We start from the raw sequence: 20,266 nt of genomic DNA on the forward strand, positions 1-20,266 counted from the left end.
TATCTACATTAGTGCATATTAGGCCACTCTTTCTTCCCCAACTATCTTAAAAATAAAATTCAGAATTTAACTGATCCCAAGAAATGATTTCATAATTTTACTAATGGAGAAACAGTGAAATTATGTAAAGAGACTGATTAATTACAAAAGTTATAGTCAATGTTTTACCACTCATTATATCATGCTTTATCATCTCAGGCCATTTTTTTGGTGCAAATGTGACATTTAGAAGTTACATTTTTAAAATTCATAGAAGTTTTAAAAAATAATATTTGCATAGGTTTAGGCAAATATTTCCACCATCAGTGTGTTAGAAATCAGCAGACCTGAAATGTCAAATGGAAAAATCCCAGTAGATTCCAAAATTTGGTTAGATAACTTGCCGACTATAGTACTTGGTTTTAAGCAATTTATTGGCATCCTAGATCTGTGAGTGATAAAAGCCAAGCAAAATTCTACAGGATAGAAGGGAAATGAAACAGTAAAAACCTTTAGGGTTGAGCAAAATGTGTACCAATTGCTATTCTTTAGCAGATAATCCATTACGACAATTAGCTGCCAGCAATTTGTCAACACTGTATTTCAAGGGACGAAATCCACCATATTTTATTATTTCTACTTGGTGAGATGATAATGAACATTAATTTCTTTCCTTTTTTATTTTGCAGGAGTACAAATTGAAATACATTTAGTCTTAATTCCATAAATGCTAGCTGTGATCCTATTTTTCCATGCTAGGTATATAATGCAAGAAAAAACTGCAGCTTGTTCATTAACCTGTACATTCAACATTTCTTCCGCTGGCCAGCTATTTAAATCAATTTACATAGAATTACAAACTGTATAAAATATGTACAACAATTTACTCATCATAAAATTATACTTGAGTATGAAAAAGAATTTTGAAGATGTTTTACTGAAAACATTTAAAATGTCAAGTTGTGAAGATGATGAAACAGACATAATTTCCATGGCAGGGCTTGTTTGTAGGGAGGAACACTATCAGTAAGAAACAAGGTGGAAAGTAGAAGTATCAAAATTCATAGTTAAAGAAATAGTCTAAAAGTCCACTAAAAATTCATACTCATATTTTATACTGGAAAGCTATGGGGACAATTGTTTTAATGCTTGTCAAGTCTAAGTGATAATTTTGTAATTTTATATCTTTTTTTATCTTATTTTTATTAAAGTATAGTTGATTTACAATATTACCTTAGTTTCAAGTGTACAACACAGTGATTTAATATTTTTATAGGTTATACTCCATTTAAAGTTATGATAAAATATTGACTATATTCCCTGTGCTGTACAATATATCCTTGTACCTTATTTTTTTATACATAGGTAATTTTAATTTTTTTAAATGTAATCTTTTTATGGCATGCCTTATGTGAGAAGAGGTAACAATCTGGGAAAGAAGAAGTTGTAGAAAAGAATGAATCTCTAAGGAAATACAAGGCATTTGTGCAACCTACCTATTGTAAAAGGCATTTGTGCAACCTACATATTGTAAAAGTCATATGATTTCAGCAGATTTCAAAATTTTCCTTTAGTCTCAGCAATACGTGGTCATTGAGTGTAGTGGAATTCTTCTTTTAACACAATTCCCAAGAGCATCCCAGATTTGTTATAAGAGAATTCCACTGTACTAATCAACAATCCGACAGGGAATAGAAATACAGGTGGAACTCTTTGCTGACCTATTTCATTGGCTGAATAAAATTTTTAAAATTAGCAAAATCAATTTACCTAATTCAACCCAATAAAAAGAAATTCACTTATAAACAATGTCTTTCTTATCAAAACTCTTTTCTGAATTTCTACATCAGTTTTATGTTACTGGAATTATGCACATAAATGTTTCTTTATCTTCATGTTTTCCAATTACAGTTGTTATCAAAAGAATATTATATCTAACCCAAATTTACTTTTTTAAGTTTATATCCATGGGATCTTGAGAAAATGCAGGACGTGTGGGAAATTCCAACTTCAGACAATTAGGTCCACACCTTACTACTTGTGAGTAGAAATAGAAAGAATCACTGAAGAGTGGGAAAAAAAAAAAAAAAGCTATCACTTGTCCCTAGAACATCAATTTAAAACATGGTTTGTTTATTTACTAATTCAGAAAGCACAATTAATATTGCCAAGTCGACCTTAAAAGTAATCAAAGTTTACCCTTAATCCAAATAAGTAGACATCTACTTTATTAAGATGATTCTGTAATCACCTGAGTCTAACTTTTGCATCAAGTTTGCCGAAGGAATCTTCTCTGAGACATGTATTATTTTCCTCTTTCCTTTCCTTCTGAGTACCCTCTGAATTTTAAGATCCCCTTCTCGTCATGTTGCTCTGGCTTCTCATACTCTTTCAATTGTCAAGGACACAAGTAAGATTAGTAGTCTTTTATGCTCCAGATTTAATGATCACTTGCTCTCATAACAATTTACCTGTCTCATGATTTAGTCCCTCAAACTTCACTTTTTCACTATCAACTTAATCTAACAAATAATCCTATCTTTAATATTGGCTACTGATAGTGGCCTAATTTTATTCTTTCTATATTACATCTGCTGTTTAATAGTGGCTCTAGTGCCTTAATAATTGTATGGACCCTGACAAGTTCTGTGAGAGTTTGGGCACTGGGAAATATGAATATATCACAGAAGGGTTGTCAAATCTAAGTGATAAGTCATAGGACTTGCAAAATTCAGAGACGACTGATATTGAGTATGTGAAAATGCTTAACAATTAAAAAGTGCTATACACATATGTGATATCATTACTGTTACTATTACCATCATTCTAGTTAGTTTTACCCATCTTCTCAAACAGATAAGACTCTTCAGAAGGAAAATGTACTAAAAATATAACTTTTAGTAACTCCTAGGAATTTTAGGAAATCTTTCCCTACAAGAGTCCTTCTTTTAATTTTCCTTCTGCTTTAACTAAGAAATGATGACCAGTTACATAAGGTCTTATAGGAGTCAGCTTATGATGGGCTGGTCAGTATTGACCAATGAATAAAATACATGAGACTTACAAAGGAAAAGGAAAAAAAGTAAGATATTGAATGCTAAATATCTTTCTTAATTATCTTTTCATCTTCCCATTAGGCTCACATACTTGTTTAATACTTTCAAAACAAAATAGAATTTCCAAGATTAAGAAACTAGAGGAACTGTGAAATTTTAAAAATCATTGATAGTAAGCCTTTATGGATCATTGATCTAAAAAAGTTTATGTACTCTATTTATGAACTAAAAGGTCATAATCAATATCTGCCACTTTGTATTTTCTTCCTAAGACTTCCTTTTTGTTGTTTCATTTTTAATGAATAGATTTATCTGACAAATCCAGCTTTAATCTTCACAAGGTGTAGATATTCTGAGACATTCCAGAACAGAAAAGGAGGAGGGAGAGAGGGAAATTCCAAAAGAATGATTTGCTTATTTGGGGGAAGATAAAAATGTAAATCTAAATATTGCGTTTGCCTCACTCAAATATTCACAAAATATTTTAAACACCGCTTAAGCCACTGGGGAAAAAACGTTTCCAAGAGTCTGTTACCCACTTATTAATATCCAATACCCAACATGGAAAGTTAGCAAATAGAGACAGCATGTGTTGAAACTACTCTAAATGGTTTTCAACATTTGTGGCATTTCTATATTTTTGCAGGAAATGACTCAAAATTTGCTTTGAAGTATTTTGTACTTCTTATGGTAATAAAGGAAAAAAAAGTGCTGCTTTGTTCCAATTCTCCATTAATATTTAGATAAAGCCACAATTTTCTTCTTGATTTACCAAAAATACAATTGTAAGAAATATTATTTAGGGAATTTCCATCTAAAATATCATCAATCTGACATAATTTTTTAAGTCCATGTTTTCTTCATAATAAAAGCAGCTACCATCTAGAAACTATGTTCAAGGTCCTGATATTAATTTATTTATCCATTGTTTATATTCCACATACTCACCCCCTAAATTAAATGTTTAAATTTACATTTGACTTTAAATGGAATTACAGAAATTTTAAGAGTTCAAAATCTAGTGAATGTGATAAATGAAAAGTTAAATTGGCTTAGGACAAATTTCTGCGTTAGAAAAACACTATGTGAGCACTGTGAAAAGAAAGCAAAACTTTCCAAAGGTCAGTTTGAAATCACTCAGAAGTTTGACCAAAGAAACTATTTTCTCTTTGGGTTATTAGGTATTATTAAGTAAGCTAAATAATATGGACAGGATAAATCTTGATTTTAGAAAATTATTAGAAAAAGAATTTAATGGTATCTTTTTTGTTTGTTTGTTTGTTTTTGTTTGTTTTTTGTTTTTTCGGTACATGGGCCTCTCACTGTTGCGGCCTCTCCTGTTGCGGAGCACAGGCTCCGGACGCGCAAGCTCAGCGGCCATGGCTCACGGGCCCAGCCACTCCGCGGCATGTGGGATCCTCCCGGACCGGGGCACGAACCCGTGTCCCCTGCATCGGCAGGCGGACTCTCAACCACTGCGCCACCAGGGAAGCCCTAATGGTATCTTTTGAGATATGAATAAGGCTTTGGTGGAATTCACAGATGATGAAAAAAATCTTTGCAACAAGTGGTGAATGACAGATTATCCCAAACTGAACAATGACATGCTTTTATCATCATGAGGTTATGAAGACATACTGAAGTTTATAAATGTCAGAAAGTTCCTCAAAAAAGTTAACACAGACCCAGATTACAATCCGAGTATAATATTTGTATCAATGCATACTCAATTACACTCTATGATGTGGGAACATTATTTGAAACCCTGCGTTTGGTTGTGGCATAACCCACACTTTACAGGGGACTTGGCAAACAAGAATATGTTCCGAGAAAGCATCCAGAGGAAAATGAAATCTTTGAAAACTACACAATGTAAGAATTGGTTGGAAGAACAGATTGTGGTTTGGCTGGGAAAAAGTGTCAGATGGGACATACTAACAGCTTCTACTATCTGGAGGTTGGTTCAGTGGAAGAAGGACTATTACCTCAGGAGTAGAACTAAGACCAAGGGAACATGTGATTATGAGAAATATAAGAAAATGTCTAACAAATAGGAATAATCTGTTTATAAAAGAAACAGGAAGGCACCAGAACTGTCAAGAATGTGCAGTAGAAGGGAGACTAGTGCTCAACTGACCTCACTGCTTTTTTTAAAAAAACTAATTTTAATTAAAGTATAGTTGCCTTACAATGTTATATTAGTTTCTGCTGTACAGCAAAGTGAATCAGCTATTTGTATACATATATCCCCTCTCTTTTTAGATTTCCTTTCCACTAGTTCGCCACAGAGCACTGAGTAGAGTCTGACCTCACTGCTTTTTTTAGCTTTGAGATCTTGGTCCAGTTACTAAACTTCTCTGACTTTCCATTTCCTTATCTATAAAATGGATGTTCTTGCATTGGATGAAAGTGGCATAGGAGGCCAGAATACTGAGGTAAGGGAGAGGAAATCCTGAATTAGATGACCACCATGCTTCTTCCTATTTCTAAGTTTCTACTATTCTATAATAAGTGAAAAGAAGATATTTTTCATCTCATGGTAAGAAATTATTGCTAAATAATTTTGCTTATTCAACATATAACCTTTATGTTGTATAACGGGTATATAGTGCCTACTATATATAGGCACTCTTCTAGGAATACAGAAGCGAAAAAAATGCACAAACAATGCTTGTCCTCATAGACCTTATATTATGTGGGAGGAGACAGACAATAAATAAGTAAATCATATAGTATAGTAGAAGCTGAGAAGTGCTATATAGAAAAATAGAGAAATTAGAAATTTTATTTTATTTTATTTTATTTATTTATTTATTTTTGTGGTATGCGGGCCTCTCACTGTCGTGGCCTCTCCCGTTGCAGAGCACAGGCTCTGGATGCGCAGGCTCAGCGGCCATGGCTCACGGGCCCAGCCGCTCCACGGCATGTGGGATCTTCGCGGACCGGGGCACGAACCCGTGTCCCCTGCATCGGCAGGCGGACTCTCAACCACTGCACTACCAGGGAAGCCCAGAAATTAGAAATTTTAAATAAGGCCTGGAAGCTTCAAGGAGAAGCAAACATATGCACAAAGATACATTAATTTTATCAGTAATTGTAAAATTAATTTCCTTATGAAATCCATTGAAAAATGTGGTACCCTCAACCAAATGCTGTGATCCAAATAATGTTCCAAATAATGTAATCTCATCAGAGAATGTTATGGACTGAATTGCGTTCCCCCAAATTCATGTTGAAGTTCTAACCTTTAGTACTTCAGAATGTGTATTAAATAGGATTAGTACACATTCTGTACTTCAGAATGTGTACTAATAGGAAATAGGATTTTTAAGGAGGTAATTAAGTTAAATGAGATCATTGGGATGGGTCCCAATACAAAATGACTGGTGTATTTATAAGGAGAGGAGATTAGGACACAGACATTTTACAGAGGGAAGAACATGCGAAGACAAAGACACAGAGAGAAGGCGCTGTCTGTAAGCCAAGGAGAAAGGTCTCAGAAGAAACCAACCCTGCTGACACTTGGATCTCAGACTTCTGCCTCCAGAACAGTGAGACAATACATTTCTGTTGTTTAAGCCACCCAGTCTGTGGTGCTTTATTACAGCAGCCCTAACAAACTAATGCAGGGAATATTGTAGTATATTAACCCAGTCTAAATATTAAGTTTAGGATAATGCAAGATTGCATAGCCATTTTTAGAGCAACTCAGAATCTTTTACAAACTTTACATTTAGAATTTATATGTAGATTTCAGTTTTTTTCTGTGTTTATCCTTTTAACATTAAATTGCATTGAAAATCTTAAACCTAATGGTTTCCTCCCAACATACTCTATGGAAGAGATATAGTTTAACCAAAATATCACAAGGACTTCACAACTAATAATACCATGCTTAAGTTATATGTAAACTTTCAGGATATGCAAAACAGTTATTTTTCTATCAAGCTGTATATAAACTTAGTGAAGTTTAAGATGGCAGCTCATAATCTTTTAGAATGTTCATGTGCACAAGCAAAAAGTTAATAATACTAGAAATTAGATTTTCCCACCTGCTTCAAATCTTATTCCCCAATTGCTGAAAGAGCTCAGTCCAGCTTTGCTGGGTACCTGTAATCAAGCTGGCCACCTACTCATACAAGCAACTGCATGACTCTGTGGAATATACTGGATGCATGTTTTAAAATATTCTTTAGTTTGAATAATATTGTTTCCTAGTTCCTTTAGATGTTCCTATTAGTGATATACATTAGTTTTAGAGATAAAAATAAGTAAGTGAATATACTTACAGGTCCTGTTAATCTAGATGCTTTCTCAAATTCTTCACCCTCTTCCATCAGTGCTTCTTCAGTTCCAGCTAAAGAATCTATTTTCACAAAAAGAATGAATAAACTAGAGTCACATATTGCTTACTAACTCTCTGATATATAAACCTATTATGAGAAAGATATTAAAGTGACTGAACCAGTTGTTGAAAAACCATAGTGTTTGTGATTTAAAATAGGGTGTAGAATGTTATTTATTTAGCTTAAAGACACTGTATGAAAAACGTTTAGTATTTCTAATTTAAAAGGGCACAGTGAAGTCAGGAATGTGCACGAGCTGCAGCCATCTTAGAGCAACACTCCTTTTGGCATATTAGTTAGCTAATTGTTGGAACGTTAATGTACTTTTTCTGTCTTGTGATTTTCTGTTTGTTTTATCCATCAACTTTTTTTTTGCTACACTATTTAGGTATCAATTTGTGTTCTCTCTTTTAAATGGGATGAAAAATTCTGAAAAGTTTGGAGAAAAGTACACATTATTAAATGGTGGTAGGCTTTCCATTTTAATGTATCAAGCAAAAAGTTGTAATTATTCACTTGACTAAATTGATGAGTGGGTGGGTAGCAACTTTCAAATATGTGAAGGAAATGATGGCAACACTTTCCATATGTCTGCTGAATTAAATTAATTATAACAAAGATTTCTATAGGCTATAAAGAATTCTTCAATAAAGACAGATACATGGAGCATCTAGAAACAGTCTGTATTTTAATACCTTCCATTCAAATAAAAACATCAGTTAAGAGGAAGGTATTCTAAACCACTGAAAACTTTAAGAATTGATTTCTTATATTTATTAATTTTAAAGAGCCATATGCCTCCCTAAAGAAGACTTTCTTCAGATTCACATACATATGGAGACAGATTTTTTTCCTGTTGCATAAAATGTGTGCTCTGGGAAGAAAATCAGAGCATTAAATCCTCCAAGCCCTTAATGGCCACTCAAGACCAGAGAGACAATGGAAAGCTTAGCACAAATCCATAAGCATAGCTTTTGAATCATGGAGCTCTCTCTCTATCTCGGATAATTTAGAATTTTATATTCAAAAAGAAAAATAAAACTGGGATAAATGAGAATTATATCATGTTAAAAATATTAATCTATTAATGAAGGAAACTTGAACCCCTATTTTTTTTTTTTTTTTTTTTTTTTCGGTACGTGGGCCTCTCACTGTTGTGGCCTCTCCCGTTGCGGAGCACAGGCTCCGGACGCGCAGGCCCAGCGGCCATGGCTCACGGGCCCAGCCGCTCCACAGCATGTGGGATCTCCCCGTACCGGGGCACGAACCCATGTCCCCTGCATCGGCAGGCGAATTCTCAACCACTGCGCCACCAGGGAAGCCCAAACCCCTATCATTAAAACCCCATTGTAAATGTGACACTAGATAGATTCCTTACATTAGAATGTATAAGTTAGCATAATTCAAGTCCTCCAGGACTGAATTATATTCTGCAGAACTGTGAGCAAATATTCCTGTAATTTCAGCATTCACTTGGTATTTTTTGTATTTTATTTGTGTGTTGAAATTTTTATTTGTGTAGAATATTGACAATAAGTAATATTAAAATGTTCTATTCTACATTATAAAGCAAATTATTTCATTTACAGAAGAAAACGCACTCTCTTGTGGATTTGCTAGGTTTTTTATAGTTAGAAATACTAAATAATAAGTGAGTTCTCAAGTTCCTCTTGGTGAGCAGTTAATGGTTTTAAAGAGATATTGTCATTGCATTTGTTTTTTATGCATATGTACATTAATCAATTCATTCATCCATTTATTTGTATATTCATTTATTCAAAAAAACTATATGCCAGGCTCTCAGCTAGGTGCTTTCAAAACAAGTTGAGCAAGAAAATTTTCTATGACTCTTTCTCTCTTGGAATTTATTTGAACACCTTTACAGTATTGATTTTTTTAATAAAAATTAACATTTATAAAGGGAAGGTATTGGTAACTTTATATGGTTTTACATTTTGTTCTGTTCTTGTTTTGGTTGAAGTCTTCCTGGTTATTGGTGCCATATCCAGTGAGATCTACAGTGTGAAAAGATCCATTCAGCTCAGCATAAAGGGACAACTGTGAAGTGCACCAGAATATTTGTGAATTTACATATCTGACTGTATTAAAAGTTAAGTTGAAAGGACCCTTAAATAGCCCAAATCTAGTGTTAGAATATTAATCTAACAAGTTAGTAGGGACAATAAACATCATGAAATAAAACCTTAGTGTTTAAGGCTGGGAGGGGTACACTCCATTTTTTAAAGTGTTCTGAGTACTTTGCTTATTACCAACTACTGGTGGGTGCATATGCATAAACTATTTTGTCCTGTCTATTCCAGAGCAATTTCTTCTAAGTATAAATGATTTTCAAAATGCAAGCAATGAATTTTTTGAGCTTTCTTTAATAACATGGAGGGGAAAATGAGTCTCTAAATTTGTCAAATGTTAGAGAGTTTATCTCCTCATTTGAGAGAAGAAACTGAAGCATCGAAAGATAAAGTACTTTTGTCAAAATCTAAGTTTCTGGCAGCACATGGACTAAAAACGTAGCCCCTGTGGTTGATTGGGCGTGCTGTTAAGAACCTGGAGATCTGTAGGGTTTGTCGCTGTTTAACTTCACTTAATGTCTTCCTGTCATTATTTTTCCTTTTGCTGTTTGTGTCATAACAGGTTTTTGTTAAGCACAAAATTATAACTGTTCATAGAAATATTTATGTTTATTAAGCCAAGCTCAATGTGGATGCATATTTAAGATAAAAATCACATTAGCACTTTTTGGATCTAGCGATTTGACTAACTTAAGTAGAAAAGAATGTGCTGAATCAGAAAGCATATTATGGAATTCGTTGATTAGGTCTCTAATATCTGAATGTGAAGAATGCAGAATATAAGAAGTTTAAGAAAGGAGCTTAAACTTAATGAATACCTTTTCCCCCAGTGAATGCAAGTAAGTATAATCAACATATTACTGATGCCTTGTTTAATTTTCTAAAAAATTTAAATCCTAATAATACTCAGTTATTATGTAAACATGATTGTTGAAGGATATATTATCTGTAGGTCGGTGGATTGGAGTGGTTTTGATAGAATTAAGAAGTATATATATAATGGGCCAGTAGTTAATACCTGTTTTGTATCTACTTTTTTTTTAAATTTAATTTTATTTATTTTTTGTATCTAGTTTTATATTGAGCATGGTGGAGAACACAAGAAACCCTCAAGAAGCATATAATCCAACTGAGGTAAGAAGAATAAACACACAAGGAGTAATTCAAAAACAATTAGGGGTTGGGTACTTCCCCGGTTGTCCAGTGGTTAAGACTCTGCCTTCCAATACAGGGGGAGTGGGTTCAATCCCCCGTCGGGGAATTAAGATCCCACATGCCATGTGGTGCCACCAAACATTAAAAAAAAAAAAAAAAAGAACCAGATCTTATTAAAAAAAAAAAAAGAAAAGTAATTAGGGATTGAAAAAAAGAAAACACTGCTGTGGGCTGGACTTCAGGGAGACCTGATATCATCTTAGCACATAGGATCTGAACAGGCAGAGGGAACAAGAAAGAACTTACAATGAGTTGGAGAACAATGGCTTAAGTAAAGGTACACATGCAAGAGTACCAGTGAGGAGAAGCCAGGATGATTCCAAAAGCTAATGGAGTGTCAACAAATGGCCAGCCTGGGGCCCCTACATTGCTAATGACACACTGCTCACCTTTCACTGGCAGTGTTAAAGGTTTGTCCTGAGAGTGTTTCATCTCTTCAGTACTATGAGAGATTTGAGTATATAGAAACTATTACGTTTGTTTAGTATTGTGCTACACTGGCATTGGTTTATGTTCCCACACTTTATTTTTTAACTTTTATTTATAATGTTCTTAATATTTGATATATAAAAAGTACATATAAAATATACATGTATAATAAAAAATATATATATAGTACATTTAAGTTACAAAGCACAATGATAAAATAAACACCCCAAACCCACCACCTAACTTCAGAATTAAAACATTTCCAATAACCTTCATATACCTGTGAGCTCCTTCCTAATCCCATCTCCTTGCTTCCCCTACCCCCTGAGAATAACCACCATTTCGAGTCTTTCATTCCCTTTTTTCAATATAATTGTATCGCTTAATGTATGTTTTCCTAAAGAATATACTATTTAGATTTGCTAGTTTTGAGCTTTAAAAAATGACATTCTATGACTTGCTTTTGTTCAATCAACATTATGCTTTCTTTATAAAGATATTTTATTTTATTGAGATACATATTTTTACAACTTTTTTTTTACAAATATTATGCTTTTAAGACTCATTCAATTGTGAGCTGCAACCTACTCATACCAGATTGGAAGACCCAACTGCCATTTCAGATCAGTTGCTTGAAATCAGCATTTATGTTATGTTATATTTAGATTATGGAAGCCGTCAATCTCTACAAACCAGGGCCTTCTTTTGCAAAGAAACAGTTGTTCACATTTACCAGCACATCACTGATTTCATCCATCCTATGTGTGCAGCTGAAATGCATTCAGCTTCCTACAGTGTAACAATTTTATAATCTATCCATTTTAGTGTCCACCAGCATTCTAACAAATTTGCCTACATTTCATGGTACACGAGACTTGCTTCTCTAACATATTTATCCAGAAGTGGAGTTTCTGGGCTTTACTCAGATTTTAGGATAATGGAAGACTCTTTCCAAAATTGTTTATGCCCCAACTGTAGTGTATGAGTTTCTTTTTGTCTCTATCTTCACCAGCACTTGATTTTGCCAGATTTCTTAATTAACGTCAAATAAAAGGTTGTAAAAGAGAATCTCTCTGTGGCCTTAACTTGCTTTTCCTTGATTACTAAACATTTTTCATATGCTCACTGGCCATCTGTGTTTCCTCTTCCGTGAAATGTCTATTCATATCTGTTGCTTATTTTTCTATTTGTCTGCTGATCCTTTCTTTATTAAATTATAGATGTACTTTATGCATTCTGAATATTAATCTTCGATCAGTGACAAATATATTCAAATATAGTTTCCTATTTTGTAGCTTGTCAACTCACTTTCTTCTGGCATCTTTTGATGAACAAGAATTCTCAACACTCTATAGCTGAATATTTTTTAATGTTTAGGAATGTTTGCATCTTGTTTAAGATGTCCTTCTCTATCCAGATGTAAGGAAAATGTTTTCCTATGGTTTCTCTTCTAATTATTCCAATTGGATGTGCTGACTGCTCCCTGCTAGAACACTGAATGATGAAGCAGTGATATACCTTAGATGTCACTGTAGTGGCATTACATGTACTTATTTATTTATTCTGCAAACATTTTGAAGTGCCCTGGCATGAACTTAATATGTTACACTAAGGAGTTTGAATTCTGTCCTATAGAAAATGGGGAAGAAATAGCAGCTTTATTTTTTTAAAGATAATGAACAAAAACAGGTGAGATAGTACAAGGAGAATCTATTTACAGAGCTCTTACACTAGCTAGAGAAAGAGGACAAGGGCATAGACTAGGCAGTCTCAGGGAAAATGAATATGAGAGTGGCTTGGTGACAGTGACATGATTTGAGACCAATTTAATATAGGGCTGAGAGAGAGGAAGGAAAATCAAGTTTGATATTGACATTTCTGCCCAGAAGACTGAAGGGATCCATGATGTGCGAACGTGAGTAGGCAATGTAAGTTCCAAAACCAAGTTGGAATTGGTGACAAATTTTGGGAGTAGCCAACGTAGAGTTGACCTGCTTGTACCTTAAACAGGCACAGGCATTAAGAGGCTGCTCCTCAGGACCCACACTTCTTGCTTCAATTTCTCCTTTGCCCTTAACCTCCTGACACACAGCCTGCAGAAGTGGTGTATGTATGATTGGCAGCTACGGTGATTTGGCACAGGGAAGATGTCTGGTTTAGTTTTCTTTTGTAAAAAATCTTTAAGTGCCGCTAAAATTACAATATATATTGTTGGATTTAAAACTTACCCAAAAATTCTGGGATTATTTCATCTGGAGAATGAAGAATTTGCGAGGTCTCTTCTGTCCTTTCCACCAGGTTGTCTCCTTGAAGCCTAAATGATTAACAGTGGTCATTGAAACTCTAATAAGGTTGAATTGTGAAATGTGAACTACATACTACTGAGAACATGACTATGAACTTCTAAACTCTAAAATCAGACATGCTTCCTCCAAGTAGAAATACAGCCTTACCGAAACCTTTGTAATACAGTGTTTTTGCTTTTCTAACCTTTAAGGAAAAGTCTTTCTTCTTTTCTCCTGTATACATGGGAAGATTAGTCTAGATAGAATCTGCTTTTCTTCTTAGCCTCACTGAGGAAGGTTTATAGACAAATGTTTTCACGGAAACTACAATGGGGAAGTGAGTGGAAGAAAAGCAAGCATCCAACACAGTGTGCTTGCCTGACCTCTGGGTCCAGGGGCATGACAGGGTTCCCATGGCTGCACAGAGGTTTATCAAATACAATTCTCCAAATCAACCAAACCTGTGCTTAAAGGCCTGCAGGTCAAGATTCGTCTCAACAGGGGGTGTGAAGATTCTCGATACGTGTGGCTGCCCAGGGTTCTCATAGACACTGGGTCTTCTTCAGGAGAGGCAGATTACATGGGAGCTTTTAGGACAACAGATTTTTGAGCTTCTATATCCTCACCTCTAGAGAAAGACTAGTCTGGGTTTACATTATACTGTGAAACCACTCTATCAAAGGAGGTAGAGCTCATCAATAAATGTTGGAACTCTGACCTAAGAGCAGCAGAATAAGCTCTGCTAATGTTGGAGGACAGTATATCAAATAATCCAGAGACTGGAAATTTCTACCAGTGCCCTTACTTTTTTCTTGCATTTAACTCCCATGAGGTGAGTGCTCTCATGGGAGTATTAATAAAAACACGATATATGCCATTAATATTTTCAAAAATACAAACTCAAATACAATTCATAACTGTACCAGGCTCAATAGTCAAAATTTTCAACTATTTTATATCACTACAATGGAATCCAATAACATACACGCATGACTCTCTTTACCTTTTGTATAATTATAAGTATTGTACATTATATTTTTATTCCTACAATATTAAATATTGTCCATTTCTATATATATTATACATTTATACTTACATATTACCTTCTATACACAAACCATATTTACTGTATTATACAAGCTAATTAAATAATGCTCAAGAGTAGCTTGCTGATTGTCATATAAAACTCTTGGGTCAAAAATCTTTCACTTTTAGCTAAGTTTTAAATTTTTACTCTAAAAAAATCAGCATCACTTTTAAGAGACTGATTTAGCTACATACTTCCCAAATCTGCCCAACGATTTCTTTTTATTTTGTTTACTTCTAATAATTGGGAAATATTCTTTTTTCATCAAAATTATCAAAGAAAGAAAGTATGTAGGTACACAAGATATTGAAACATGTACGTAAAAATTATCATTAAAAATTAACAATGAGCTCCAACACATTTGGGCATTTAACATTAGGTTAAAAACCTAAACAGAAAATAAATCTCCAACAAAGGCAGAATGAAATGAGAAATCAAAAGTAAGCTGTAATTTTTTCTTCTCATTGAAAGCTTCAATAAAAAGAAATACTTACTTAGTATTTATCAATATGCTCAATAATAACCCAAATGTTGTGGAGATGTGAAGAAATTGCTACTGCCCTTGATCTCACAGAGTTCTCAATTTAGCTGAGTTGAAAAGACAAATGGCCATGAAAACAACCAACAAAGTGGGTGGCACTGAAGCTGGCTCATCTTTGTCCAAACAGTGCCCTCCAGATACCTTAAGAGTTGAATTCACTGTGACTTGGCACCAACTCCGTTGAGGAACGCTTCTCAGCCCTGCTACCCTTGAGCACTCTGCCAATGTTTCCCAAGCTGTAATCCACACAGCACTAGTTTTGTAAGAGGTTAACAGGTACTATGTAAACAAGAGTTGTGTGGGCAAGTCTGGGAAATACAGTCTTAATAAAAGTTAAATCTTTTTTTTTTTTTACACCACAAGAGTTATACTCATACTCTCAAACATTTTCACTTTGCTTCCTAAAACTCCCCTTCCATATTAAACACTCTTCTATATTCTCAGCCACTAAACAAAATGTTTCTTGCTCTTCCTTGTCATAACTGAAGCCCGTTTCTCGTCTAAGAATATGACATCCCTTTTTCCTCTAAGAATATTATAGTACCTCCTCTCCAAAGGAGGCTGTCTAAGCCCTCAACCTCAGCTAACACAGGATTATAAATATTATCCTGTTCTCTTTCTGCCTGTGAAGACTTTGATCAGGTTCAATATTTTCTTCTTCAACTCAAGCGTCACTATTATCGTGAATGATCTTTGTGTTCATGTGGATCTACCTGCTAATTTCAAAGTCCCTCCATCTCTAATCTGGAGAGCTTCCCTTCCATTTCACCTTCCCTAACCCAAGGACAGATAACTCAACTGCTCTGTCAGAAATCTTTAAATCCAATATCCTGCTCTCTGACAACAAACTCGCCTCCTGTAGGCTCTTTCACAAACTCACTTTCTCTTTAATCAAACATAGATCTTCATTTTCCCTTGGTTTTCTCCTGGTTTCACACCTCTCCTGATCTCCTTCCTGCCCTCCTCAGCTGGGACTTACTGCCCCCTCAATTCCCATGCACCCACGTCCTTTAAGTCATTACTGCCAACCAGACCCTAACCCTGTGTTAACTCATCATTTTCATTCACATGTGCAGCTGAAAACTACTGGTGAAAATCATGACACTCTAGGACTGATGAATATAAATCAATAGTCTCCAACTTTAAACTTTGGCTTCTTGGTTGTTTTTCTTTCTTCCATTCCTTTCAAAGTCTTTTCAAAAATATCACCTCTCTTCTGTGTCATCCAGAAAAATTATCTAATCAGGAATAAGGACCTCCTACTCCCCCTCACACAGCACCAACAGAATTATCTTCACCCTGACCAGTATTCACCACCTTTCCAATTCACAGAGGATGAGAGACCCTCTCCCCTGACTAAGGCTTAGACCATCCATCAGGCTGGTGATTTGGGTCCCATCATCTCATCTGCCTCTTGGACCTAATTTCTTTTACTCACCACCACTCATTCTGTTTATCTCTACTGCTCATTTCCCACAGCATAGAAACAAGTTCACTTCTCCTGCAGCCTTAAAAAAACAAACAAAACAAATGCCTCCCATAGTTATTTAAAACATCTACCTGTTGCTTTTTCTAGCCCATTCTTCTTTGAGCCAAACTCCCTAAACATTCTAAAAATCCCTCAATGCCTTTTTAAAAAATTGAAGTATAACATAAAATATCCTATTAGTTTCAGGTGTGCATGATAGTGATTTGATATATGTATACATTCTGAAATGGTCACCAGAAGTTTAGTTACCATCTGTCACCATGCAAAGTTATTACAATATTATTGACCATATTCCTTATGCTGTACTTTACACCCCCATGACTTACTTATAACTGGAAGTTGGTGCCTCTTAATCTCTTTCACCTATTTCGGCTGCCCCTCACCCCTCTCCCCTCTAGCAACCTCCAGTTTGATCTCTGTACCTATGAGTCTGTTTCTGTATTTGTTCCTTTGCTTTGTGTTTTAGATTCCACATATGGACACTTGGGTTGTTTCCATATCTTGGCTATTGTAAATAATGCAGCAATGAACATATGGGTGCATATAGTTTTTTGAGTTAGTGTTTTTCTTTTTGTTTTGTTTTCAGATAAATACTCAGAAGTGGAATTGCTGGATCATATGGTAGCTCTATTTTTAATTTTTGGAGGAATCTCCATACTGTTTTCCATGGTAGCTACACCAACTTAATTCCTACCAACAGTGCATGAGGATTCCCTTTTCTTCACATCCTTGCAAACCCTTGTTATTTTCTGTCTTTCTGACAATAGCCTTTCAGACATGTGTGAGGTAAAGTCTCATTGTGGTTTTGATTTGCATTTCCCTGATAATTAGTGATGTTCGGCATCTTTTCATGCACCTGTTGGCCATCTACGTGCCTTCTTTGAAAAAAAAAGTCTATTCAGGTCCTCTGCCCACTTTTTAAATCTGGTTGTTTGTTTTTTTGATTTTGAGTTGTACAAGCTCTTTATATGTTTGATACTAACTCTCCACCAACGCCTTCTTCCACAGTTTTAATTCACCCCTCAACTTATTTTATTTATTTTACTTTTTACATCTTTATTGGAATATAATTGCTTTACAATGCTGTGTTAGTTTCTGCTTTATAACAAAGTGTATCAGCTATACATATACATATATCCCCATACCTCCTCCCTCTTGCATCTCCCTCCCACCCTCCCTATCCCACACCTCTAGGTGGTCACAAAGCACTGAGCTGATCTCCCTGCGCTATGTGACTGCTTCCCACTAGCTATCTATTTTACATTTGGTAGTGTATATATGTCCATGCCACTCTCTCACTTTGTCCCAGCTTACCCTTCCCCCACCCCGTGTCCTCAAGTCCATTCTCTACGTCTGCGTTTTTATTCCTGTCCTGCCCCTAGGTTCTTCAGAACCTATTTTTCTTTTCTAGATTCCATATATATGTGTTAGCATATGGTATTTGTTTTTCTCTTTCTGACTTACTTCACTCTGTATGACAGGCTCTAGGTCCATCCACCTCACTACAAATAACTCAATTTCGTTTCTTTTTATGGCTGAGTAATATCCCATAGTATATCTGTGCCACATCTCCTTTATCCATTCATCTGTCGATGGACACTTAAGTTGCTTCCATGTCCTGGCTATTGTAAATAGAGCTGCAATGAACATTGTGGTACATGACTCTTTTTTGAATTATGGTTTTCTCAGGGTATATGTCCAGTAGTGGGATCGCTGGGTCATATGGTAGTTCTATTTTTAGTTTTTTAAGGAACATCCATACTGTTCTCCATAGTGGCCACATCAAATTACATTCCCACCAACGGTGCAGGAGGGCTCCCTTTTCTCCACACTCTCTCCAGCATTTATTGTTTGTAGATTTTTTGATGATGGCCATTCTGACTGGTGTGAGTTGATACCTCACTGTGGTTTTGATTTGCATTTCTCTAATGATTAGTGATATTGAGCATCCTTTCATGTGTTTGTTGGCAATCTATATACCTTCTTTGGAGAAATGTCTATTTAGGTCTTCTGCCCATTTTTGGATTGGGTTGTTTGTTTCTTTGATATTGAGCTGCATGTGCTGCTTGTAAATTTTGGAGATTAATCCTTTGTCAGTTGTTTCATTTGCAAATATTTTCTCCCATTCTGAGGGCTGTCTTTTCCTCTTGTTTATGGTTTCCTTTGCTGTGCAAAAGCTTTTCAGTTTCATTAGGTCCCATTTGTTTATTTTTGTTTTTATTTCCATTTCTCTAGGAGGTGGGTCAAAAAGGATCTTGTTGTGATTTATGTCACAGAGTGTTCTGCCTATGTTTTCCTCTAAGAGTTTGATAGTGTCTGGCCTTACATTTAGGTCTTTAATCCATTTTGAGTTTATTTTTGTGTATGGTGTTAGGGAGTGTTCTAATTTCATTCCCTCAACTTACTTTAATTTGCTTTGTGCTCCTACCATTCTGAGATGACTGGTTATACTAAGACTACCTGACCTTCTAATTGCCACATACAGTTGAAAACTTTCTGATATTGTTTACTTTCAGCTGTACTTTGTATGAACACTCTTTTCCCACTCTGCACTATCTCCCTGAATCAGCTCATCCACTCTTATGGTTTTAACTACATTTAGGGTGAGTTTTTTCAAATCTTGAGTTCTCAGCTCAAGATTGGTGTACCTAGATTCTTGCAGGACATTTTAATTGGATTAACTATAAGCATCTCAAAGGGAACTTGTCCAAAGCAAACTCATCTTTCTCATACCCAGCCTCATATCACACATAGCTAGTCAATCCCAGCATCATTAATTATACTTCCTAAAGAGATTTCCTGAATCTATCACTTCTTCTTTATACTACTACTATAATTGTGCTGCTCATCTTGACTTGCTTGGATTATTAGTTTCCTTGATGATATTCATACAGAGAAACTTGTCCTTCAAAAATCCATTTTTTCCATATGGCTACCAGAAAGTTCAAAATAAATCCTCATGCTTTATTATTCTCATGCTTTAAATATTTTAGTGCAAGAGATTTTAACATGAGTATGCTTAGATATGCCTACAGACAGGTTTCAGGGGACTCACTGTAATTCACAATAAATGGAATAAAAATTTTTGGTGGATTGCTCTTTTTTGGACAGGGAAACAGTAACTTCAACCAGATTCTCAAAATAATCCTTGACTCAAAGGAGCTTAACAGTTGTCATTTTTACTGGCTTCTCATCACCTGCAAAATGAGTTATGGTTTCCTTACCAAGTCATTCAAGTCTCTCTTTTGCACAATCCCTACCTGTGTCTGCAACTTCACCTTCTTGGATATTTCACCATGGAATTTATACTCCATAAACTCCAAACTGCTTTTACTTCTGTGCAGCTATTTTATTAAGCCTCTGTGCCATTATATAATTATCTCTGGCAGAATTTACATTCCCCTATTTTACTATTCAGCTTAATCCTAGGTTTTAATTAGATTATCCTTTCTTCAGAAGCTTTTCTTCCAGAAGTCTTAGCACCTATGCAAATCTTTACCATAGCTCTTTACCACATTTAATTGCTTGTTTTCATGTCTATCAACACATACCAAGTGTCTTAAAGATAAGAATTTTATTTTTCATATTTTTATGTCCCTAAAGCCTAGCTTAGGTTGAGCTTGGTACACTGTAAGCTCTAAAAGAGATTTCTTAAGGTATTTTTTAGTGAGTATCTCATCTTGGAGATAAGGAAAGGAAAAGCAGACCCAGCCTACGTATAAGGAATTTTCTACAGAATACTTTAGTGT

The 20,266-nt window shown here is 35.1% G+C and overlaps 1 protein-coding gene across 1 annotated transcript in view; it reads right to left on the reverse strand.

The window, feature by feature from the left end:
- The window catches only part of LOC309792173 (uncharacterized protein C8orf34 homolog), a gene marked incomplete at both ends in the record, with an annotated part of 320,311 nt that overhangs the window by 73,847 nt on the left and 226,198 nt on the right, over nt 1-20,266 (reverse strand). The window contains 2 exon segments of the mRNA XM_082601544.1: nt 7,325-7,401; nt 13,344-13,429. Coding sequence (XP_082457670.1) covers nt 7,325-7,401; nt 13,344-13,429 — 163 coding nt within the window.

Source organism: Mesoplodon mirus (assembly GCF_964341445.2).
Source record: "Mesoplodon mirus genome assembly, chromosome: 16".
NCBI lineage: Eukaryota > Metazoa > Chordata > Mammalia > Artiodactyla > Ziphiidae > Mesoplodon > Mesoplodon mirus.